Source organism: Mustela erminea, chromosome 20 (genome assembly GCF_009829155.1).
Source record: "Mustela erminea isolate mMusErm1 chromosome 20, mMusErm1.Pri, whole genome shotgun sequence".
NCBI lineage: Eukaryota > Metazoa > Chordata > Mammalia > Carnivora > Mustelidae > Mustela > Mustela erminea.
This window is the reverse complement of record NC_045633.1, coordinates 9,450,185-9,476,911: the sequence shown is the minus strand read 5'-3', so window position 1 is coordinate 9,476,911 and position 26,727 is coordinate 9,450,185. Positions and strand designations below refer to the sequence as shown.

At 38.2% G+C, this 26,727-nt stretch overlaps 1 protein-coding gene across 8 annotated transcripts; it reads left to right on the top strand.

Moving 5' to 3' along the window:
• Positions 1–609: 609 nt before the first annotated feature.
• Positions 610–26,727, top strand: CCP110 (centriolar coiled-coil protein 110). Of its 8 annotated transcripts, none has more exons than XM_032328008.1 (16): positions 610–1,012; positions 2,825–2,970; positions 4,942–5,097; positions 9,037–9,165; positions 11,690–13,340; positions 15,845–15,975; positions 16,448–16,625; positions 17,163–17,302; positions 17,741–17,857; positions 18,221–18,322; positions 18,726–18,842; positions 20,283–20,356; positions 20,906–20,968; positions 21,858–21,920; positions 22,407–22,492; positions 24,764–26,724. In XM_032328008.1, the coding sequence occupies exons 3-16, from the start codon at positions 4,957–4,959 to the stop codon at positions 24,814–24,816; spliced, it is 3,045 nt and encodes a 1,014-aa protein (XP_032183899.1). In that variant the 5' UTR covers positions 610–1,012; positions 2,825–2,970; positions 4,942–4,956; the 3' UTR covers positions 24,817–26,724. The 8 variants fall into 8 exon arrangements, with proteins under 8 accessions (XP_032183899.1, XP_032183900.1, XP_032183903.1 ...); XM_032328010.1 differs by having other exon boundaries at positions 617–1,012; positions 21,861–21,920; XM_032328011.1 differs by having other exon boundaries at positions 620–1,012; positions 15,848–15,975; positions 24,764–26,725.

Below are 26,727 nucleotides of genomic sequence, written 5' to 3'. Positions count from 1 at the left end.
TTTTAAAGATTTTATTTATTCATTTGACAGAGAGAGAGATCACAAGTAGGCAGAGAGGCAGGCAGAGAGAGAGGGAAGCAGGCTCCCCGCTGAGCAGACAGCCCGATGCGGGGCTCGATCCCAATACCCTGAGATCATGACCCGAGCCGGAGGCGAGGCTTTAACCCACTGAGCCACCAGGCGCCCCATAGGCACTTTTAAAGCTCATTTCCCACGTGTAAAAATAGGCACGGGAAGGACTTTCAGCAAGAAAGGCGGAAGGTTAAATCGAATTAGGAAATGTGAAGGGGCAACTACATATTTTGGAAAAGTAGTAACATGTTTAGATAGGAAATTTCGGTAAGACATCCGGAGCTTTTTCTTTCATCTTGAACCCGTTACCTTTCTTTCTTGGACTTTGTTTTCCTACTGAGTTGCAAAAAGGTAGGGATGTCCTGAGGCTGAGTTGATATCTAGGATTCAGCAAATTTTTATTTACAGAGAAAAAAAATAGGTGATCGTTGTACGTTTTCCAACGACCGCAAAGAAAGAGGTGATCTCTTTACAGATAAGAAAAAAGTAGCAATTTCAAGGAACACTTCAGGGGTTCAGACCTGAACAGCGTTCCCACATAATTTTCGAGACTCTAGTTTGCAGTGAAGACTACATTTTCCAGTATGCATCGCGCTTCCCGCATGTATTAAACGCCAGGGCGCAAGTACCCAGCCAGGGCGCGTACCCGGTCGCGCAATGCACCTCGGGTATTGTAGTTTTTTGGAGGCCCAACCGTTCCAACGGCCCCGGAAGCAACCACCGGAAGTGCCGCCCAAGAAGGTGGAGTCCGGGAGGTGGCGGCGGCGGTGGCGGTTGCCAGGATCCCGCGTTGCCGCCTGAGACCCGTAATATGGCGGGGAGGAGAAGGAGAAGGAGGCGGCGGACCGAGCTGCTCTCTGTCAGTACAAATTGAGCTGTTTGCTTCCTGACAAGGCCCGTGGCGAAGGAGAAAAAGCCTGACCGGGCCGTGGGAGATCAGGTGTGTGCATAAGGCGGGGGCTAGGTACATCCTCCGTGGGTTCCTCCTGAGAGGCCACGGGGGGAGGCGGAATTGGCGCCCTGGGAGCTGAGGGTGTGAGCTCTGTAGGGAACCCGAACGCAGGGGCTGGGATGCCGGTCTTCGAGCCCAGAGAAGGGCGCCGGGTATGAGGTGACAGGTGCCCGGGGACCAGCGACACTCCGCGCGGAGGTGATGCTCGGATGCTGACGCTGCCTGGTGGGCCCTCGGGATGGAACCTTAGCAGAGGAGCTGGAGGAGGTGGGCGTGGGGCGCTGGAGTCAGGGCAGAGGGTCCCTGGCAAATAGGGTAGAGCCGGGGAATCACCTCCTGTTGATAAAACTGGACCGTTTTTCTTCTCCCAAGATGCTGCCGAGGGAGTCATCACCCAGGGTGTGCTCTGGCCATTCTGAAAGCCGGTTACCACAACCAAAGGCCCTACCTAGCAGTGCTGTTTATTCTGCTTTGGAGCCTCAGGGGAATAAGCTTGAGGCTAATAAAGCAAATTCTCAGATGCTGCTAGGTGATTCCCACTCTGCTTCTATCTTGTCGTAATCCCAGTTCCCTACCCCCAATTTAGGCAAGTGAAATGCGCCTAGAGATTGATGGGGAGGGCTCTGGAAACAACAAAATGAGGAAGATGACCCCTTTTGCCTGTTTTAAAATTACATTTGAATCCTGCCAGGAACCAACCACTGTCACTGCCCTTCAGGAATCCATAATCTTGTGATAAAAATCATAATAATCATCGTCCTCTTAATAATAAAGGCAGTCCTCGTTTGTTGATGCTTTCTGCATGTCCTGCATTATGCTAATTGCCATACATGTATTAGCTCATTGAGTTCTTGAGACAGATACTCTGATTATCCCTGCATTACGTATGAGGAAATTGAGACATGGAGATGGTAAGTAAATTGCCCAGAACACACAGCTAGTATGTGCCTGAATAAGGAACCGTTCCCTTTATTGTGTATACAAGGAGATTACATCTTTGGGAGCACTGAGGGGTAAACAACCAGCTAGGATTTGAAATCAAGGCAAGATCAGTTATATGTTACTTTTACCATTCCCTTTAGTGACATTTCTGGTAGAACACTGGTGAGTAGCTAGCAGAAGGATGAATCTATGGGATTTGCAAAGAGGCTCGTTTGGAGAAGGGTCATGGTATAAATGGAGAAGACAAGGCATGTCTGAACTTGATGCAGCTGGCAAATTATTGGTTCAAGTGGACCAGTAATGCCTGACGGTAAAGTACGGGTCAGTAGATTTGTGGTTGGAGTGGTATATTGTCAAGGCTCCTTTTAAAAAAAACTGTTGACAGATAATTGTGGTTTGAGAAACAAAGTGCCCCTTTGCTTAATCATATAGGATACGATGCTCGTTTTTTTTTTTAATAGGGGGAGAGAGAGACAGAGAGAGGAAGGGGAAAGAGCTGTGGGTGAGGGAGAGAGAGAACCCCAAGCAGGTTCCATGCCCAGTGCAGAGCCCAGGGAGGTGCTGGATCTCATAACCCTGAGATCACGACCTGAGCCAAAATCAAGAATCTAGTGCCTAACTGGCTGAGCCACACAGGTGCCTGATGATGCTCATTTTAAAAAAATGATTGCCTTTGCAGTTTAAAGGTACCATTTTCTTCAGAGAATAGGGTCATCCATGAAATGACCCTTCTCTAAAGTCCATTCTTCCTTTCTAGCTTCTTTGTTGTATAGTCTGCCTTCTTTTTTCCTCCTGGTTTCTCCTGGTTTATTGATTGAGCTAATTACCCTAATTCATTTATTCAATACTTTTATCAAGTGCCTACTGTGTGCTGACGCTGTTCTGTGTAATGGGGATTCAGTGGTGAGCAAGACTGAAAAGGTACCTGTGCTTATGGAGCTTACGTTTTGGTGGAGGAAGACAGACAAAACCCAAGGAAATAAACAAGATAATTTCAGATAGTGGTAAGTGCCATGAAAATTGGGAAGCAGCAGGGCAATGTGATGTGATAGTGACTGATGTAGGGTTAATGTAGATGGAATCGTCAGGGATGGTTTGAGGAGGGGGGCATCCAAGTTGAGACTGAAGGATAGGAAAAGTTCAGTCATGCTCTAGGATCATTTGGTGATTTCTGTAATCAGCCATATTAGCACTTGTATTTGCGTATTTAATGCACTATCATATGCTATAGTTATGCTGTGATAGTCTATTACTGTACATCTGCAATATGCATGACATACAGGTCTTTTGAAGAGATATGAATTTAACTTTCCAAAGCAATGAGGCATATCTATATGATGTTGTTGGAAAAAAAATAAAATTTGCCCTAAGAGTCTTTTATTTATTCCTTACATTTCCCAGACCTTTAAAATAGAATTTCATGCTTTGCTTGTGTACCCACAGAAAGTATATTTCTTTCATTGTGTCTACGTTCCTGTTATGCTGGCTGCAGGGGTTGTGTTAAAAAATATTTTTGAGTATTTTAGTAGAAATGGGATCATTTGAATTTCTGTTACATTTTAGCTTCAGCATATTCTGGTTCTTAAGACAGCGAAATAGGGTTTGAAATCCAGACTTAAAAATGAGGCCTTGCTATGGTTGTCATGCAGGAAGGTGTGGTGGTTTGTTTTTTGGCTTGTTTTATGAATATGTTTGCAAAACAATCTCATTTATACTCTAAAGATCCATTTCTTTGAAATTAAACTCACACTTTGCATAAGTCAAATACAGAAATAATTAGAATTGATGGGATGGTAGGAAGTTTTGTTGATAAGACTACCAGTTGGTCAAAATATATCTGATTTATTTTCATAATCAAATCAGAAGAAGCTTTTTCTTCATTTCTAATTGTGTTATAATTTATCCCTGACACCTTCACGGAATTTTGAAGTGCCTTGAGGCTTAAGACAGTATCATACGCCATCTTATTTCATCTCTGCGTGTTTCACATCATCAGTTGAATTTTTCTGCCCCCCCTTCTTTGTTAATTAATTGTTTTAAAATGAACACTTACAGGAACATTATTGTATTAGTTTTTCTGTTTTCACAGTTTATAACCTTGCTGTTGATGAGTCTGGTGATGTCTCTCTTTTTACTTTCCCTTGTTTGTTTAAAGGAAACAAAGCCAGACTTAATGCTGTGGAAACAGGCAATTAAATATTTAACACTAGCTAAATGAGCAAACTTGCTAGCTAATCCTTCCTGATTACCTTGAATTTTTATAGCCACTGTCACAGTTTTCCAGAAATCGTGAAATTACTGGGCTGATGGTTTTAAGTAGTTTGGTGGTGGTTCCAGTTTTCAGCAATGAAATAGAATTATTATGACAACCAGCAGATTTCCCACCTCTGACTGATTTGCCCAGTGACCAGGAAGTCAAAGTATATTTTTGAGATGTGAAAGTAATAGACTTTGAACTTCATGATAACAAAAGAATTTTTAAAGTAAACACCCTCTTTTATGTAAATAGCCTTTTTGTCTCCAAAAAATACCCTTTTTGGCTACAAAAGCATTTCCACCTTTGTATGATTTAGTTTTTGTTATGTAGGTAAGTCCTGATAAGGAAAATACAATATTCTATTTTATAATCTAAAGTTAGTGAAGTGGTACAGAACTTTTTTTCCATTAAGAATTTTTCACCGGCGAGTTCTTAATACTTTTTTAGACAAGTCCTATTTAAAGATTGGTTTATATACTTACTTGTGTTCAGACATATTTACTATATGAAACAAGGCTTAACTGGGTAGGGTCTTAAGGTGCTTACCTATACTTAGGAATTAGCTGCTCATCAGTATAAAAAAAACCCACAAACCTCTGGGAAGGCAAATTTTAGAAGCTGTGCATTCTAGACATATTTCTGTGCTAAATAAAATTTGCCAAATAATTAAGATATGTTCTTTTCAGCACGTTAAAAAAGACATTTTTCTCTCTTACAGTGTAATTGTGGGAAGATGGAGGAGTATGAGAAGTTCTGTGAGAATAGTCTTGCCAGAATCCAAGAGGCATCACTATCCACAGAGAGCCTTCTGCCTGTCCAGTCTGAAAGCATCTCACTTATTCGCTTCCATGGAGTGGCTGTGCTTTCTCCACTGGTAAATATTCTTTGATTTTGAAATAATCATTTTTCTATAGTGAATCACTAAGATAGTTTACAGAAAAACAAAAGAAAAGCTTATAAAGATTGAAAAATATGGCTCTTATTTAGAATTAAAGAAAAACAAATGAGTTTGCATTTTTTTTTTTTAATCTACTTGATAGGCCAAGATCCTAGTGTTCCTTAGGTTGTAAGGAAGGGTGCTTATACTGCATTTTTGCTGAGAAAAGCACTTGAATTTATTTTGTGGGGACCCTTTTGGTAATGTTTATCAGAATCTAAAAGTATATGTAACTTTGACTTAGCAGATCCATTTTGGGGAATATCTTAGACTTTCACTTGTCTGTGCCAGAAGAAGTGCGTACAGGTTATAGAGTAGCAATGTTTAAAATAGCAAAAGATTAGCAAACAACTTAAATGTCTAACAGTAGTAGACTAGTTTAACAGACTGTGGTCCATTTTATAGAATCTTATTCATGCAATTAAAACGAGTGCAGTAGACCTAAATGTGCAGGCATGGAGGGTTCTCCACATTCTATTGTAAATCACTGCACACATTATGCTCTCAGGAGCAGGGTAGAATAGTGGTTAAAAGCCTGGCTCTAGAGCCTTCTGGTCTTGGTTTAAATCATTACTCTGGGGCGTCTGGGTGGCTCAGTCAATTAAGGGTTTGCCTTTGACTCAGGTCATGATCTCAGGGTCCTGGGATCGAGCCCCACATTGGGCTCCTTGCTCAGCAGGGAGCCTGCTTCTTCCTCTGCCTACCCTGTTCATACTTTCTCTCGCTATCTCTCTTTCAAATAAATAATAATTTTATTTTATTTTTTTAAAGATTTTATTTATTTATTTGTCAGAGAGAGAGAGAGAGAAAGAGCACAAGCAGGCAGGGTGGCAGGCAGAGGCAGAGAGAGAAGATGTTGGACTCGATCCCAGGACCCTGGGATCATGACCTGAGCCGAGCTGAAGGTAGCAGCTTAACCAACTGAGCTACCTAGGCGTCCCTCAGATAAATAAAATCTTAAAAAAAAAAAGTCATTACTCTGCATCTTAGCTGCTGTGCAAACTTGCAGGTCCATTTCCTTTATTTGTTAAATGAGGATTAAAAATAGTAGCTACTTCACAGGGTTGTTTTGAAGATTAAATGCTCTAATATATGTACAATGCTTACAACACTACTTGGGTCATAGGAGGTACTTATATATGGTTATAATATATATATAAGTTAACTATTTGGATTTTTATATAACAATATTCTTTCTCTGAGAAAGGATAAAGGAATACAGGATGGGAAGGAAAGCACTCTTTCCATTATAAACTCTTTCATATTGATTGGATGTTTTTAAAATGTGTGTGACTTCATTTCAAATCAGGAAATTAATATAATTGAAAGTAACAGAGTTAAAAAAATTTCTATAACGGGAGTTAAAAGATCAGTATCTTTTGCCAACACTTTGTAATGAAATTTTCAAACATAAAAATAGAAAGGGTGGCACAGCAGCCATCCATATATATACCATTTAGAGTCCACAATTTTTAACATTTTTGTCATCTTTGCTTTATCGTGTTCATGAATTTGTGTGTCTGTGTCCTACATACTTTTTTTGTTTTATTGCTGAGCCATTTGAAAATTGCAGATACATAACACTTATCCCTTAAATATTTTAATATATGTATTCTAAAAATGAGGATATCCTCCTACATAAAACCCCAATACCATTATCACACTTTAAGAAAATTAATAATAATTTTAATAGTATCTAATATCGGTTCATATTTAGATTTCTGTGTTTGTGTGCAAAATGTCTACTTATAACTTTTTTTTTCCTAGTCTGGGTCCAGTCAGAGTTCACAAATAGCATTAGCGTGTTATATTTTTTAAAATCTATTTTGATCTAGAACAGCTCCTCTACCTTTAAAAATAATATTTTGGGGGGCGCCTGGGTGGCTCAGTGGGTTAAGCCTCTGCCTTCGGCTTAGGTCATGAACCCAGGGTCCTGGGATCGAGCCCCGCATTGGGCTTTCTGCTTAGGAGGGAGCCTGCTTCCCCCCAACCCCCGCCTGCCTCTCTGCCTACTTGTGATGTCTGTCTGTCAAATAAATAAAATCTTTAAAAAATATATACATATTTTTAAAAGATTTTATTCTTAAGCAATTTCTATACTCAGCATGGGGCTTGAACTTACAACCCTGAGAGTGATTCAGCCAGCCAGGCATCACCCTTTTTTGTTGTTGTTGTTTTTTTGTAACGATAGTGAATTTTTGGAGACCAGACCAGTTATCTTAATAGAATGCCTTATTTTGGGTTTGTCTAATTGTTTTTCCATGGTGATATTTTACTTGTCCTCTAGTCCCTGTAGTTCCTATAAACTGGAAATTAAGTCTAAATGTTTGATTAGGAAAAAAAAACAAAAGTTGGGTCAGAGTCCGGTTAAACATTTTTGGCAAGAATTCTTTAGAGCTGATGCCCTGTGCTCCATATTAAATTAGAAGTTACATAATCTAGTTGTCCCTCTGTTAGCGATGTTTAGTTTGAACACTTGCTTTTATAGGTGGTGACTGCCAGATAACTCTTGAAAGTATACATTTTCCCCTTTTTGATTAGCAAGTAAATTGTGGAATGATTCTTTGGTACCATGCAAATAATAATTTTATAACAGGGATGCCTGGGTGGCTCCGGTGGTTAAGTGTCTGCCTTTGGCTCAAGTCGTGAAGAGCCTGCTTCTCCCTCTGCCTGCCCCCCCACCTGCTTGTGTGTGTGCTTTCTCTCTCTCTCTGACAAATAAGTAAATAAAAACTTTAAAAACAATTTGTTTAAAACATTTTTATCAGCCAGTTGATAACATATTGCTTGATTAGTTTAATATGGACCAAAATATCTGAGCCTTGTTGTTTAGGGTCTGTGACTCCATCAGTTACGTATTTATCAGCAAAATCTGATGCTTATGGACCTTAATCCATGATTTTATGTTGTATGTGATAGGTGAATAGCATAACTTTGGAATAATTTTTTATGATATGTTTTCCATTTGCATTATTCTAAAATAAGTCTTGGGGCACCTGGGTGGCTCAGTGGTTAAGCATCTGCCCTCGGCTCAGGTCATGATCTCAGGGTCCTGGGATCGGGTCCCGCATCGGGCTCTCTGCTCAGCAGGGAGCCTGCTTCTCCCCCTCTCTCTGCCTGCCTCTCTGCCTACTTATGATCTCTGTCTGTCAAATAAATAAATAAAATCTTTAAAAATAATAAATAAAATAAGTCTTGACTCCTTCATGCAGTGACTAAGCTTCTTAGAACTTAATAATTAAGATTTAAATTCATTAAAAAGATGTAATGCTTAGAAACTTCAATTTTTTAGGTGAATTTTATTTTTTCTAGAAGGTACAATGAATCAAGACCAAATGTGTTCTGATTTTGTAGGCAAATAAAACATTATCTGTTTCTTTTGTCATTAAGCCTTTAGACATTTTCTTGAAATAGCAAAGAAATAAAATGTACACTGATTAGAAGATTAGAAATTGAAGAACCTGATCCTGTGGGGTAAGATACTGCCAAATGAAAAGCTCAGCAGTGGCCAGAAGGGCTTATTTTACCTCTCATTTTAGAGCATTTGAAAAGTGAACAGGTTTTTTCCTTTCTTTTAACTTTTTATTCAGTTGAGAATAATTTACATGCAGTAGAACGCACAGAGCTTAAGTTCTAAAGTTCCAGGAGTTTCAATATATGGCATACACTTGTGTAACTCATAGCCATACAGAGTATTTTCAGACCCACAGAAAGATCTCCCATGCCCCATCCCATTCATTGCCCCCACCCACCGTTAGATTTCTTCCCCTGTAGTTTTACATGTTGTACATTTTAATCATTGTGATTCAAGGCTTCCTGATTTTAAGATGTTTTTATATTTATGAGAAATGATTACATATTTCTGATGTTTTGCAGCTTAACATTGAGAAAAGAAAGGAAATGCAACAAGAAAAGCAGAAAGCACTTGATGTAGAAACCAGAAAGCATGCTAATAGGAAGAAAGCTCTATTGACTCGGGTCCAAGAGATTCTTGAAAATGTTCAGGTGTGTAATGTAGGCTTTTTAAAGTTATAATTAAGAAATCATGAGGTACACATTAATAATAATTTTTCAGAAATGCGTTTGCACTTTCTAGTTAGTTACCAATATATTTCACTGTTATGTTTGAGAATCTTTGTGGTTTGTGATATTCCATTGCAGTTACTCCAAAGAGCATTCAGTTCCTTGTTAGTAATGCACCCAGTACTTGAATCAGAGGGTACTTAGACAATGGAGCCCTTCCCTGAATATAATTGCTTATTGTCTGTGTCTTATGACTCTAAAAACATGGAATTCTCAGTGACAAAATGATGGAATTGACCATTGTAGTTTACCTCTGAACTATTCAGACTATTGAGTCAATGACCTTATTCTCATTCTCTGCTAAAGTAAATAACTGCCCCCCATTTTTTTTTTGATGAAATTCTCTTAAGTACACAAATGTAATTTAGATTACATAAGTAGACTTGTCTAATGCATCTCAGATCTAATCTGAAACCATTTAAACAGTACATTCATGCCTTTTGCAATTATTTTTATTTAGCGAATTTAAATTTGTAAACAATTCGTTTTAAGGTCTGGATTATTTCATACTAAAAAAAAAAACCATGAAGTACATTGAACAAATAATTTCTGCCATATACAGCTCTGTTTTGCTGGTTACATCTTAACATTTTTTCATAATCTTAGGGGTTCGTAGTTTGTATAATTCATCCTAGATGACACTCGTACAATGAACCTTAGGCTGTTTCCCACTAACTGCTACCTTCATTTGTCTGTGGGTAGTGGAGTTTAATTTGCACATTACAATGGCTGTCCATTTTAACTTTAAAAAATATAATATGTAGCACAATAATAGGGGTAAGTTTTTAATTTACTAGGTGTTTCATATTATTGAAACAAAAACAGCATGTCATTGTTGGTCCAGTGAGGGATTATATCAAATATATTATTAATGAGATTGTTGAGTCTTAAAGCTTCCAACATTTAATAGAGCATGTACGTTGTTAAACTAGAGAGTAATGAATTAATTATGCAGATAGAGACATTTTATATCGTACAAATAGATATCTCCAGTCTCTTTTACCTATAAAACCTATCATTCTTTGATACATTTTTGTTGTTATTTATATTTTCTAACCAAAGGCTCATTTTAGTAGTACACAAAAAACATAGCTGTAGCTGCTGTATATATAAATGTGAAATGTGAAGTATTTTAAGGAAACAGTTTATTTTTCTTAAGCCTATGAACATGTTTATGGATTTTGTGAATGTGTTTCCCTTTTGTTTTATTTTGGTGCTGAGGTTGTGACTAAGTATATTTTGTTGTGCTGTTTATTGCGTACTACCTGGAAACCATTATATGTCTTGGGATTTGTAAGGTATAACAGGAGTGCCCTATGGTCTAGGAAAAAAAAAACACATACATAACAACCTAAAAATCTTAATATTCAGGATTCTGGAGTCTGTATTGATATGACAATATGATAATTTCTGTCAGTTTAATATATGCTTGTATAATCTTTAAAAGCCTTCCAGTTCACTTTTTATTCTTTTGCAACATCAAATTATTTAGATAGAAATGTAATTTTATTTTTTCTGTTGTATCTCTTGTGTGTTAGTCGTTCTCGTCTTAATTTATAAAATTTTTATTTATTTTGCTTGTTCTAAAACTCATTAATGGGTTGCTGTTTAAAATGTCAGTTAATCAAATAGAAATTTGCTTTGGTGAATTAGATTTTAAGGTGAAAATCTTCTTATTTCTAAGTAACTTCAGCTACATGGTTGAGCTATCATTTAATACAAATTTACCTCATCATATAGAAGGATTTTAGTTCAAATCTGGTGTAAGCATGTGGAAGGCAGGAGTCTTGTTACTGAATTATTTTTGCTTAATATCCTAGACAAGTTAGCTTTTAGAGTTACTCAAGTAAGAAATTTAATTACTTGCTATTTATCTCATACATTGGTATTCTTAGTTTTCATGGGAGGACCCAGTTGGTGACTTTAATAATATATAATACAGGAGAAAGTTAAGGTCCATCTATTCCAAGTTTAAGTTGTGCATGTATATGTATATATAGATGTGTGTATGTACCCATTCACATGTGTGCATATTTGTATCAGATTAGATAATTTCCTTTTTTTCTTTTACTCTTTTAATAAATAGGCCAGGATGGCCAATAGATGTTTTTATTTTTTTATATAAAATATATATATATATAATATATATGTTATATATATTATATATATGTTATATATATTATATATATTATTTTTTTACTTTATTTGATTTATTATTTTACTGATTTATTTTTTATTTGATTTGATTTTTTTATCAGTAGATATTTTTAGTAGTAATTTGAGCCCCATGTGATACACGATACAATAGAAAAAGGTTATCTTAGTTTTTGTCTGTGTTTTCAAATATTAGAATATTTGAATTTTCTATTTCAATTTTAGAAAATAATGAAATCGAAGGCCTTTCTTTGCAGTGAGGAAATAATAATTTTTAAATTTTCTTTTCCAGGTTAGAAAAGCACCTAATCCCAGTGATTTTGATCCATGGGAGACTGAAACAGTTTATTCTGATTCAGAAGTCAGAAACTTGAATGTCCCTTCCACATTTCCAAATATCTTGCCAAGCCCTACTGAACACTCTACTTTAGGAAAGCTTGAAAAGACAACTGGAATTTTGCCATTGAATCATGAGGACCAATTTAAAGCTAATGGGACAGATTCAGCTAGGGACTCAGAATTAAATTCTCTGAAGCACTGTGATAGTTCAGATGTTGTTACCCCCGTGGAAAAGGAAGCTTCTGCAAAGATCCCCTCAGCAGCCCCTCAGGAAACTCTTCTGTCCGATGGTCTCTTCCCATCCAGTGAAGAACTGGACCCAACGCTTTTGGAGGAAGTTACTCCAGATCCCTACATAATGAGTCTTCAGAACCTGATGAAAAAGTCAAAGGAGTATATAGAAAGAGAGCAATCTAGACGCAGTCTGAGAACTAGTGCGAGGAGGAGTGTCCACGAGAGTCACTCAGATAAGGAAAACGAAGCTGTGAAAGTGACCGACTGTGGGAAGGAGAAGGCGCAGTGGCCTGGCAGACCCTGTGCTTCAGTGATTCCAGACAAACCAAGCCTTAATAAATCAAATGTTCTTCTCCAAGGTGCTTCCACTCAAGCAAGCAGCACGAATGAGTCCGTGTTAGGTAGCTTTTCTAAAGTGGACATACCTGTACGAACTGGCCATCGCACTGTTTTAGACCCCGAATCTGATTTTAAAGTCATTCCCACTTTTGTTCCCGAGAATAACATTATCAAAAGTCTTACTGGTTCATATGCCAAATTACCTAGTCCAGAGCCAAGCCTGAGTCCTAAAATGCATCGAAGGCATTCGAGGCCATCATCAGCATGTCATATCCTTATAAATAACCCGATAAATGCCTGTGAGTTAAGTCCTAAAGGAAAAGAGCAGACAGTAGACTTAGTTGTTCAAGATACTGATGAAAAAACAAACATACCTGAAACTGTGCCAAAGTTACCAGTTGATTTAGTAGGAGTTTGTCCAAGCAAGGTTTATGTCACCAAAAATACATCCGAAGCCATACAGGAAGTGGTTGTAGGTAAATCAAATCAGGTATGCCAGTCTTCAGGAAATCAGTTAGGAAACAAGGTCATTCCTGGACTTGCCGTCGTGGAAGGTCAGTTAACGTCCGATGGGAGAGGACCACCCAAGATGGACAGTACGTGTCCTACAATGCCAAGATTGCATGAGCCATATGCCACCAGTCAGTGTATAGTGAGTCAAAACTTTGGAAGCGTGAGTGCCCTCAAGTCAGCCAGTGTGCTGGAGAAAAACACCTGCAATTTACAAATGGAACTGAATAAGTCTTACGATGTAAAAAACCCATCTCCTTTACTGATGCAAAACCAGAATGCCAGACAGCAGATGGACACCCCTACAGTGGCCTGTGGCAATGAACTGTTTTTGGATAACAGTTTTGAGAAAGTTAAACGGAGACTTGATTTAGATATTGATAGTTTGCAAAAAGAAAACTGCCCTTATGTCTTAGCGACAGGAATAGCTGAACAGGAAAGGCAGCATTTGCCAGAAAAAAGATACCCCAAGGGATCTGTCTATATGAACAAGAATAAAATGTTAGAAAGTAGTTTCAAAGGTAAGGAAACTTTGAAGTGTTTGATACCTGCCAAGCAGATGGCACCTTTATCGAATACTTTTAATTGACATTTTGAAAAACAATAATAATTGTCCTCATCTGTATATCAGGGTTTTTCATTTCATTTCTCTTACTGGAGAACCTATAATTAGCTATTGTTTATTGCCATTGGCTAGGCTTTCTTAAAGCCTTCTCTTGTTTCAAATATGAATCTTTCACAGTTCACTTTGTATCACAGAGAAAATTGTTAGTGACTGGAGGAAAAAGTTCTTGGATGATACATCGCTCATAGTCTTAATCTAGTGTATTAATACGAGGTCTTCCTTTTAGATGGCCAGTGGTTTCTAATATTTTCATCAGTCTGTTGTTTCATTTGTAATCAGATCTTCATGTAGTTGGTCTTTCAGTGAACCCTTTGACATCAGCTTATTAGAGAAAAATCGTAAATAAGGCTCGGAGTAGTGTTTTAAGAATGACATTTTTATTGATAAAAATTATTTCAAATTTCTTTCATATCTAATGTCATATTAACAGCAACTTGTTAAAACATGTCTTAACTCCTTTGTTGTTGTGGTTCATAATTCTTCATTACCGATATGGAAGAAATGAGTCAAGTCAGTGAAGTTCTTGGACATAAACATTTCAGCTCCAGTGTGATCTATACCTTCCTGGGAAAAACCTTCACATTCTGTAAAATCGCACACTAAAAATAACAGGGTTTATGGAAAAATAGGGTTGGGACAGATGGTTGAAAATCTGTGTAACTTTATAAGAACTCTAATAAAAACATCAGTGGGTCCCTGGGGACCTATCCAGATGGATAGGGCAGTGTAACTGGTGGCCGTGTCTGAATACCAGAGGCCCACACAGCTAACTAAGAGTCAGACCTGGCAGAGCTTTTGAGAGGATCACGGCCAGTGTGAGGGAGGTGAGGCCAATCATGGAGGCAGCCAGCTTGCTCTCAGAGGAGCCCCTGGGCAGCGCTCGGTTATGACATTCTTAAGATGGAGCTGAAAGCTGAGTGGACTCTCACTGTTGGTTGAGTGGTTGAGCTGAGGAGCTTTGTCCTTTTTTGCTGAAAGCTGTATATTTTTGGAAAGATTTTATTTATTTATTTGACAGAGAGAGAGAGAGAGATCACAAGTAGGCAGAGAGGCAGGCAGAGAGAAGCGGGGGCAGCGGGCTCCCAGCCAAGCAGAGAGCCTGATGTGGGGCTCGATCCCAGGACTCTGAGATCATGACCTGAGCCGAAGGCAGAGGCCCAACCCACTGAGCCACCCCTGAAAGTTGTATTTCTACTGCTTTTCAGCTCCCCTTTGCCTGTGGAAAATTGCACACAAATGCAAATTGTTGTAGCTGAATAAAATGTATTTAGGAACAAATGATGGAAATACCGTAGTAGATAGATAATATCATTTTTTTTTAAAGATTTTATTTGATAGAGATCACAAGTAGGCAGAGAGGCAGGCAGAGAGAGGGGGCAGGGGAAGCAGGCTCCCTGCTGAGCAGAGAGCCTGATGCGGGGCTTGATCCCAGGACCCTGGGATCATGCATGACCTGAGCCGAAGGCAGAGGCTTTAACCCACTGAGCCACCCAGACGCTCCAACAGATAGATAATATAATATACTTATCTTCAGTGAAAATCATTGACTGTATATTTGGAAAGAATGATTCTTTGAATTCAGTTGAATTGTGATGCATCCATGAATAGGTTCTACATCAGTGTAATACTTGGAATTTCAACATCTGAGAGTGTCTTACCTCTTTCTGTTCAGTAAGTTGCATAGTCACAATGGTTGAATGAATTTTTTAGTTTGCAATTTAAATATCTAAAATTTTAATATCCAGTGTTATTTGGAAACTGAAGCTGAGAAGCCTTACATTATCAAAGCAACATTTATTTAAAAAACCAAAACTAAACAAAACTAGAAACTACAATACCGGAGATCTTGGAGAAGGACCAGAGTCAGAAGAGAGTTGAGAAGCAGATGCAGATGTGAATCGCATCTTGAAGTTAATTTGAGTAAGGAGAGTTGATTTGAGTGAGGAGAATCTTTTTTTTTTTAAGATTTTATTTATTTGACCCAGAGTGAGAGTACAATCAGTGGGGGCGGCAGGCAAAAGGAGAGGGAGAAGCAGGCTCCCCTGCAAAGCTGGTAGCTCGATGTGGGGCTCGATTCCACAACCCTGGGATCATGACCCTAGCCGAAGTCAGTCACCTAACCAACTGAGCCACTCAGGTGCCCTGAGTAAGGAGATTCTTGACTGAACAGATAGTCTTGGCTCCACCGGTTCAGATCATGGTGGGATCTGTTGAGTGAGTGGGGATGGTGGCGACAAGCAGCCTCCGTCGGTAGCACGAAATGCAGGGCGTGGCAGAAGAGAATGTGGCTCCGAGTGGGGACCTGGCTCTACCTTGATTGTGTTACATCGGACCCAGGAATGTATCTTCGGTCAGATATTAGTAAATTTTCTAAATTTGAGGGGATGTGTTTCTTTTCAGAAGGCGAGGAGATATTAAAAAGCAAGATGTTAGCATTTGAAGAAATGCGGAAGAGGCTAGAAGAACAGCATGCCCAGCAGTTATCGCTACTCATAGCTGAGCAGGAAAGGGAACAGGAAAGATTGCAGAAGGTGAGGAATTAAAACGTAGGGATATGGGACTGGTAAGTGGAATTTCACTGGGGGTAATAATGAATTTTGGTCACCTAAAGGGTACTTGTAGTTTCTTCCCCTGTATATCTTAATCTATGGAGGTGATTGATTTTGATACATGGATACTGCCAAAGTGTGAGGTTTACTATTGAACTCCTTATCGAAAAATAAATGCATAATTCCTCAAAAGGATACTTTATCGAATCCTTGATTCAAAACGTTTAGTATTTTTCAAAGATTTTATATATTGATGCTGAACTATGCATTCTGCAAGAATGTATTGTAAGAACAAGGATACTTGTTTTAAGATTTCATTGGAGGTAGGAAAACTTGAAATTAATCATTTGCTGATAATTACCCATTACTTTTAGCTAAGCCTAAAGTGATGGTATTTTGGTACATAATTCAACAGAAGATGGAGCATGTTATATAATACACTGCTAACCTACAGGAAATAGAAGAACAGGAGAAAATGTTAAAAGAGAAGAAGGTGATTGCAGCTGAAGCGTCTGAATCGGGCAGCAACAACGCGGCGGACTTAGAATGGAGAAAAATAAATGAGTCTGGTTTGCTGGAAACGATGCTGTCTCAGGTGGACTCGCTCCGTCCTTCAAACTCAAATAGCTCTGGTAAATATTTTCAAAATTCTCTTCCGTTGGAAGAAATTATCCTATAGTAAGATATTTTACTTTCAAACTCTAGCTCCATCCTTCAAGTAATCCCATTTGCCAGCTGCCCAGTAAGTAGTGAAAAATGAAGTGAGAGCAGATCAAAGACTGGTGAGCAGGTGTTCATGAGAAAAGCCACCTGAGCCAGGAAACTGTCAGGATATTTGACTCAGAGCCCAGGCTTTGTTAATTCATGCAGCAGGAGATGTGCTTCAACTGAAAACACAGTTTGCCGTCTCCCCAGTGCTCTTGAATTACATCTAATTCTTCAGACCCAGCAAGAGCTTATCTCCACATCTACAATTATCCTGAGACACTGTTTGTGTGGAAAAGATCCATCTGGTGCAGAAGCGTAAAGCCCATAAATATTTCACACCCGCACGTGGACTAGTTTCAGAGGCAGTTGTTATTCTTAGCGAGTCATAAGTGTTTTTTTGGATGTTCTGCATATTCTGATTATATGACGTCAAGTATAACTCTGTACATGTATTTCTCTAGGTTTCACAAGTTCTGCCCTGCAGCACAGCTTTGCTTCTACAAACGAAGCACCCTTCTACCTCTGGGGCTCATCAACTAGTGGCTTGACCAAGCTCTCAGTAACAAGGCCTTTTGGAAGGGCCAAACCTAAATGGTCTCAGGTGGGCGAACTTAATGATATTTGCGTGTCTATCTAGCTATCTTTTTTAAAGAGGTACATTATCGGGGCGCCTGGGTGGCTCAGTGGGTTAAAGCCTCTGTCTTCGGCTCACGCTGTGATCCCAGAGTCCTGGGATCGAAGCCCCATGTTGGGCTCTTTGTTCATCAGGGAGCCTGCTTCCCCATCTCTCTCTCTCTGCCTCTCTGCCTACTTGTGATCTCTGTCAAATAAATTAATAAAATCTTTTTTAAAAAATGAGCTACATTATCTTAGGTTGTACAGATGAGGACAGATGTTTGTGTCCTACATCAAATAGCTTGGCACTTCTCGGAGATGACCGCACACAGAGCATACATGTGTAGAATTCAGCTCATTGTAATAGACTAAGGATTATAAGGCTCAGATTCTTAACTCATGGTGTCTGTTTGATTTCTTCTAGGTTTTCAGTCCGGAATTACAAACAAAATTCAATAAGATAACTGCAGTGGCAAAAGGATTTCTTACTCGAAGGCTTATGCAGACAGATAAGCTGAAACAACTTCGCCAAACTGTAAAAGTAAGGAGTTGGTCTGTTGTTTCTGTTTCACTTCTGGCTCAGTTTCTCAGTCCAGCGATGGCTAGTCACTAGCTAGAGGTGACTCATTAGTACAGAACTTAGGCAGATCAAACATTTCTTAGTCACTGCAATGTAGGCGATTATAGAAATCTGATTAATCTCATTTAAATGACTTTTTAAAGTGCATAAATGGAGTAGTTTCTATATGTCTCACCTCAAAGGGAGTGCTATTTGACTTCTGGGAAGTAATAGTTTTATGTTCTCAGTGATTTTGAATTGGCTGAGAAAAAAATCAGAAGGAAATTCCAGTGATCATGAATCTTTCTAGAAAAGTGGTTTTTGAAGGAGTATTTCGTCTTCCAGGACACTATGGAATTCATAAGGAGTTTTCAGTCAGAAGCGCCATTGAAGAGAGGAGTTGTTTCAGCACAAGATGCTTCTCTTCAGGAAAGAGTGTTAGCTCAGGTAAATGCACGTGTCCTGAAGGCTTTTAGATGGAAATATCTATCTCTCCCCTCATTTAACCACTGAAAAGAGGTTTTAATTAAAACTTTAACCCTTTGGAGGCACCTGGGTGGCTCAGTAAGTTGGGCGTCTGCCTTCAGGCCGGGTCATGGTTCCAGGATTCTGGGATCCAGCCCCACATCAGGCTCCCCGCTTGGTGAGGAGCCTGCTTCTCCCTCTCCCTCTGCCATTCTCTCCGATTGTGCTCTCGGGCGCTATCTCTCTGTCAAATAAATAAAATCTTAAAAAAAAAAAGAACAAACTTTTTAACCCTTTTCCCTTAAAAACATAAGAGCACAGAATATTACTAAACTCTAACCTCCTCTTTTTGAATGGGGACAATGTTTTCTTCTTTTGAACCTAGTTGCGAGCCGCCCTCTATGGTGTTCATGACATATTCTTTGTAATGGATGCCGCTGAAAGAATGTCTATTCTCCATCACGATCGAGAAGTTCGCAAAGAGAAAATGCTCAGGCAAATGGTATGTTACGTGAGTTTTTAATGCATGAAGAGTGGAAAAGAAAAACTATTTCTTCTACACTCATAGAACTTCTGGTACTTCTGATACCAGATGTATGTTTTTCCCCACCCCAATCACTTCTCCCACACCAGTGGGGGGTCCTACAATTCACTTCAGTTCTGGTAGTTGGAGTTGGAGTTAAGAGTCAGATACTACAAGATAAGGAGGCAGTTAAGACTTCCTCCCATCCAAAGTCTCAGGTGTCACTTGTACTTCTGACTGACCAGCTATAAAACAGGATTCCCATAACCCTGCCTTTGGGTTTGATAATTTTCTTGAATGGCTCACAGTAGTTAGGGGATTGGCTGGTTTACTGTATAAGGACACAAGTGAGGATACAGATGAAGAGACACATAGAACAGGGACTGGAAGGGTCCTGAGGGCAGGAGCTTCTGTCCCTCCGTGGAGTTGGAGGGTTCCATCTTCCCGGCACATGGATGTGCTCATGGAAGCTCTCTGAACCCCATCGTTTAGGTATTGCTGTGGAGGATTTATCATGTAGGCATGATCAGTGATTAACTCAATCTCTAGCCCCTCTCTTGTCTCTGGACAAGGGGATAAGCTTCTATTCCTGCTTGGTCTTTCTGATGACTGGCCTGTACCTGGGAGCCCCTTCTAAAGGGGCTTATTGGAACAAAAGATGCTTCTATCACCCAGAAAATTCCAAGGGATTTATGAGCTCTGTGTCAGGAACTGAGGTCAAGACCAAATATTAGAGCAGAAGATGCTCCTACCATCACCAGCTCAGCTTCCTAGGGTGTTAGGAGCGCTGTCTTAGGAACAGGGGTCAAAGATCAAATATCAGCAGGAACGAGGAGGGAGACCAATATATTTATTTCTTCTTACTTCACATTGGGGTTCTGGGTTGGGGGTAATTGATACCAAATCTCATTCTCTATTTTGACTTTAGCATGTTCCCTACAATTTTAAGCATAGACCGGGTTCCCAGGATTACCAGCAACACTTAACTCTAAAGACAGATTTAAAAGAATTGGGTATTGTTTTGTGATTAGATTTTGGAGTTGAAGCATTCACTGTTGTTTGGATGACTTCTAAAAAACTATCATGGCTCCTGATTGAATTTCCTTTGAGCTATCAGGTGGATTTTGTCTTTATGGAAACCAGAGTTTTTTGAAATCTGTCAGAGTGTTGGAGGTGTGTGGTTTGAATCAGTGATTTTAAATGGGTCGATAAAAGAAAAAGAAGCTAAATTTATATTATCTCATTGGGGAAAATAATTATAATTATATAAGAAGTTGGACTGTTTTAGTACTAAAGACAGATTATGTTAAAGTTTCAAATACTAGTAAGAGAAGCTTTTCCATGCAGTCTGAGATCATCCCTGTATTATTTTAGTGGTATTACTGGTACCACTCAAGCTTTTTGGTTTGTATTTTCAAGGACAAAATGAAAAGTCCACGAGTGGCTCTTTCGGCTGCAACACAGAAGTCTCTCGATAGGAGGAAGTACATGAAGTAAGTTTTCTTTGTTTCATGTCACCTTAATTCAGTTACTAACAAAGCAATTAATTTTAGTCATCTGTTGGTCTATTTGTGTATTCAAATTAGATAAAAGTTCACTTTTCTACAGCTCAGTTGATAAAAATCCCCTTTTTTTTTAAATATTAAGTTTTATTATTCAGGTGGTAAAATCTGATTTCATCTTTAGGTTAGATGTATCAATTACTGAAGGAGACTAAGTGTTCACTTGTGTCATCATAGCCACTCAGCCTTAAAAATAGTTAAATTTCATATTCAGTATGAATTTTACATCTTTTGAATATATTCTTTGTCTAATATGCAAAAGACTTCATGGGAGGAAAACCTAATGCCAAGAACCAGGATTGGTAACTGTCTTCATAAGCTGCTTTTTTCTGGAAAGTAATCTCTAGTGCTCTGAGTACAGTTGAGTAGTACAGCAACCTGTAAATGATTTGTTTCTGTCATCCTGCATCACATCCAGAAGTGTTTTCTCTCCTTTTCTAAATAGAATGTTTGTGTGTCCTTATTTTTATGTTGTATTAGAGCTGCTGAAATGGGAATGCCAAATAAGAAATTTCTGGTTAAGCAGAATCCTTCCGAAACAAGGTGAGAAAAATCACTTCGTCTCTGTGAGAAACTATTTATTTATTTAAAAAAAATTATAAATCCCAAGCTTACTTTCTGTTAATTTAGTTCTAACTTTAGATCAGTAGGACAGTCTCTTCTGGCTAGAGGAGTGAGGAGGCGCCGAGATCCATATTAACACTGGGTCATGTACCTGGTTACATGTCAGACCAGGTGTTTCTGGACCTTTCTTTAGGATATGCCATCTCAGGTAGAAATTTCAGCACCCTATGTCCCAAGCTCAGCTCATAGCCCAGGACTTACTTAGGTTACTTACTAAAAAACCTTAGTGGCTTCTGGGTGGCTCAGTCAGTTAAGTGTCTACCTTAGGCTCAGGTCATGATCCTGGGTCCTGGGATTGAGTCCCATGTGGGACTCCCTGCTCAGTGGGGAGCCTGCTTCTCCCTCTCCCTCTGCCTGCCCCGCCCCCAGGACACTTGTGCTCTCTGTCTCTCTTGCTATCTCAAATAAATAAATGAAATGTTTAAAAAAATAAATAAAAACCTTAGAAAGCTAGCTTAATATTTCTGATCTTATTTCTACTTTTACAAGAGTGATGCCAGTTGGATGTTTGAAAGGAAAAGTCGGTTTTTTGTAAAGTATATAAATAAATTACCTAAAAACACAAGAGTTAAACATACATTGGACATCCTGATAAAAACCTAAGATTTGGGCTCTCAAGTGAGCAAAATATAAGTGCCCTATTAATATGCTTCAATCAGCTTGATTTGCTGTGTGGTATTATTATATTGGCCTATCTGCACAGATGACTTCCCTCTCGCCGTTAATCATCTCTCATCTGTTAAAAGAAAAGGCGGGAAGGGAATGAATTTATGTCCTTCTCTTTTGAATTAATTTTTTACTTTGTCAGCAGAGTCCTTCAGCCTAACCAAGGACAAAATGCACCCGTTCACAGGCTCCTCAGTAGACAAGGGTAAGAAAGCCACCACTGCAGGGTATTTTAAAACATCCAAATCAAAATTAGCTTTGAGCGGGAAACATAATTTAGCGCTGTTTACTTAAAGGGTAACTATTTTACAAATGTGATTTGTTCATAGCATTATGAAGATCTTTTAAAGTTTTGTGTTCAAAGATAACCCTTGGGTGTACTGTTGTGTATTATATTTTAATTATCATCTTACGTTGGCATGTTTTTACTTTTCATTTCATACCATTTTACTCATTAAGAGTTGTAAGCATCCATATAGTAAGCTCAGCATCACCGAAGTGATTCTCCAGCAAAGTCTTCTAGTCCCTGCTGAAGCAGTGTCGCTTCCTTGCTGTGCGCATGCGTGAGACTTTCGTCTTTTTCGAGCTTATTTGTACTTTGAACCGTTGATGCACTATGGTTGCTTTCTTTGAATGTTGAACATTTAGACCTTAATGCAAGTGACTTATTAATTTTTTTATATTCAATTAGAACCCCTAAGACATCAGTGAAGGGGGTTGTGCAAAATAGACAGAAGTCTTCACAGAGCAGAGTGCCTAACAGAGCGCCTATTTCAGGTGTGTAGCAAATGAGTTCCCGAAGCCCGTTCAGCAGAAGGACGTGCACGAGCTGCCCCGTGATGCAGGCCACCCTAGTGCAATACCTTGTCTTTCCTTGCCACCATAATTTGGGCATATTCACCATCATTCCTGCAAGTGATCGTCTGTGTTAGTATGCTGTGGCAGTCAGGAGATCGTAGTAAACCCTGTGGTTCCAATCTTCATTTCTGTAATGAAACGCTCTACATTTTTTTAATCTGAAAAATCTATAGAATTACACATGCTTAATTCAGAAAACTTTTCTATACATTAGTAAAGTGTAATAACCGGTGCCTAAATCTACGTGTTTGTTCAGCTTTGGGGAAGTGTATCACCCGGGAATATTTCTATCTGCACGTAAAGCCATGAAAAATTTCTCCCTCTGGCCACAAGATCACATGTGAATATGCCAGGTGGGAGGGGGTAAGTTTTGTTTTTGTTGTTTTATGGATTTTAAATTGTTTATGGTGGCAAGAAGACAAATTCAGTATAAAGCTAATGCAAAGCTCTTAAGCTACTGTTTTAATATTTTGTGGGTATCTTTGTTAAGACACATTGATAAGCTCACCAGAAATTATGTGATCCATTAAAAAATACTTTCAAAGTGCTTTGCTTTAACTGCACTGCTTTCTAAACATTTAGAAGAAACCTAAATTAATCGCTAGAAAATGAAGATTAAATCTCTAATCAATTCTAATCTTCCATTAATATGCGATTAGGCATATTTCAGAGCTTTTATTACTAAGTGATTTCCTCCAAATTAGGAGGGAATGAACAACATAAATTTTTTCGTGTTATTGCTATTTGTTCACAAAAGTTTGAAGAGGGAATGAGATGTACTGATCATAACTTTGAAGTGATTGCTGACTTTTTGCACATATATGGTGAATTTAATTCATTATGTTGCATATGTAGAGTATAATATAAAAGGTCATCTTTTGGAAGATGCTGTGAGTGACAGTCAGTGGAGTTGTTTTAAAGGAGACTGTGTAGCTGAAGATCCTGCTTATTCCAGAGGTGTTCAGAATCAGCTGGTTTGAAAGGTTTCTGGAAGAACTCAGACCAAACACCAGATGTGTTGCTTGTGAAGTTCTATGGAATTTTAAGACCTTGGCATTTTTCCCCCGTATTAGAGTTATATATTGTGATAAATCCTGGCGAGTTGGTGATTCATTGAGGAATTAGTATTGTTTTGTGTGATATTCTCCGCTTGCCGCGGTGATGACGATCCACATTCTTGTCTCATGCATTTCATCTCCACTGTTTGTCCCTCGTGAATCTGTAAGAAGAAGAACAAGTAACGCTCAACAGTATGGAGGATGAATAGGAGGTCATTGCCGTTAGTAACGTACTGAAGTTCAGTATCTAGAACTAGTGTGGTTTAATTGTACTGCTTCGTAATTATTAATACAAATGAACTTACCACGTATAATTATTATATATCTAAACAAGTACAAAATTTCCTGGTTTTTTTCCTAAAGATTTATTTATAAATGAGTGCCTTATTTATACAAATGAAAAAGACTAGGATTTTATCATTTTACATAAATTGGAAATTTGGGATATGCCTGACTAATATTCTAACTGAATTTCAACATAGAGAGCCATAGTGGCAGTTGGGAAAGATCATTCTTTCTTGCTTAGATTTTTAATGACCTGGATTATGTTTGAGACAAACTTAAACTTCATGCTTTATTTTGATGTGCATGGAGAATGAACCCTTTATTTAGCAATTTATAGAAAGCTCATTTTTGTTGTGATGATAGACTTTCATACTCTTAGACCGAAGTAGGATGCGAAGGGCTTATAGTTTGCTGCAAAGCAGTTAAAGTTGTTTATAGTTCTTATAAACTAAATTGCAATCTCTGATCTCATGTTTTAAAACATTTGCTCATTTGATGTCTTGTGCTTGACTCAGGAGTTTATAGTGACATTCAGAAGCCACTAATTAAAGCAAAGTAGAAGCAGTAATGCGAAATGGTTGTTAAGTAAAACAACGAATCAGGTGTAACTGGGTTCTCCGAGTCTGCTTCTGGCTGCTTCTTAGGCACGTGACCTACTCTCCCACGTCTTGATTTTATTATCCTTAAGATAGTAGTAACAGTTTCTACCTTGGGATTATTTATGTAAGGATTAAGTATGATCATGTATATCGCTTAGCTCGGTGCCTGGTTTATAGTGAACACTAATTAATTGGAATTATAGAAAAATTGACACTGAGAAATAATATTAGTTTTGCTCTATTTTTAGGAGTATATGCAGGAAAAATCCAAAGAAAGCGGCCAAATGTTGCGACAATTTAAGAAGACAGCATTCTTTAGGATGAACAAGGGGCGGGTGGGTGGGGGGCTACACGCTTATGACTTTTTCCCGCGCAGGACTCTTTAGTTAACCCTGGACTGTTTACACAGGCAAAGTGACATCAAAGGGCTGAGCAGTTATCTGCAACCTTGATCAGTCTGGCTGTTTCTTTCTCTACACCCTCAGTATCCTCTTAAGATTAGGTTTGGGTGAAGACACAGTAGTATTTAGTAATCAACCATCTCTGCTTAACCGGTACAAACTCAAGTTTGTTTTCTGTACCCAGATGTCTGCTGAGAATGTTTTTTTGTAAATTTCAAGGACATTTGGATTTATTTCTATAAAATGTCGAAAAGGTGTGATAAATTACAAATATGTTTGGAAAAACAAGTTTCATTTACCTCTTCTTACTGATTGCTAAATTTGATAAATTAGATACTATTATATTCAAGGGAGAATTATCGCAGAAGAATGTTTTTCTTTGGTTTTATAAAACTTAAATACTGGTTAATTTCTCAGTCTTCATATTCTTGGACTTAGAGTATAGTCTCATAGGAGAAAACACTTGCCTGCTGATTGTGGTCCCTCCAGAATTTACCACAGAAGGAGCTGGGGGCCACCGTTTTGGTCACCAGTGTACATTCGTCTTAACCACTAGTTGTCTTGTGCAGAAATGTTAGGTTTAATGTAGGTTACCCCAGTACTCTTGGAAACACTCCTCCTAAATCATAAAATCTTTCTGTGGAGGGTAACAAATTAGGGAGATAGCACGATCTTGAAGGTAGTAGCACCTAGGAGTGAATCCATGCGTCCATTCTGTAATGTTGAGTCACCCTGCATGCACTTCTGTTTTCTTGGTGTTTTGCACATTTTGTTCCTTCATAGGCTGTTTTTTCTAGCTTGGCTGATATTTAGGAGACACTAAAGGGCTATACAATAAGTTCAGACTTTCCAGTGGGATAGTAATATTGTCGAGTTGAAATTCTGCATTACTGATACATAAGGTTTTCATCACTAATGTATTCATTTAAAATAGAAACCAAAAAATGTTACCAAGGGAACATGATTTTATGGAAGAGAATGTCACTGTTAATTTATCATGCCATTTCCAAAAAGGGCTTTGTGCTTCTCACATAAAATTGGGACTGTATACACTTACTCTTTCTAACTTGAATTTTAAATAATTCTGGTATTTTGAAAATGCAGACTATATATATTCTTAATATCCTTTTAAGAAGGTGGAGATAAAGATTGTTTTCTCCAATTTTCTGTCCTATTTAAAATTTAGCTGTTACATCCAGCTGTAGATAGGCAATAATAATCTACTCTGGGTGTAAACTTGATTTTCTTTATTGAGATATGTATCATTTATCATTTATTAAATGAGTGAGGCAGGAAATCAGAAGACAGTAAAAAATGTCTGAGTTACCAATTTTTTTATTTGTAGGCAAAGTGTATCAAAATATCTTAATATGATAAATTGTGCTTTATCATTCTGAAAACTCAGGATACACCTTACTCATATCATTGTGGGTCTTTCCAGAAAGAAAAGAGATGCTACAAGTTTTGTGCACAATAATGCAAATTAGCTAAAACAAATAGTATGTTTTGGAGAAAGTTAAAAGTAGCTTTAGATGAAGGTTGAGAAATGGGAGTGTTTTTTGTTTTTTGTTTTTTTAAGGTAAAAGCATGTGTGTTTTACACCTATTTTAATGTTCACAGCTTCTTCTCATAAAAGTGCCAGAAATTGTTTTGTGCTTTTAATGGATTTTTTATTTATATACATTATTTTTGTTATTTTTACTTTGAGTGGAATGTTCATTAATGTAAATTGTATTTATTTTTATACTTTAATTTTCACTAGTTTTGCTTCTAGGCAAAAGGCAAAATAAACTTTTCATCTTAAAAGAAAT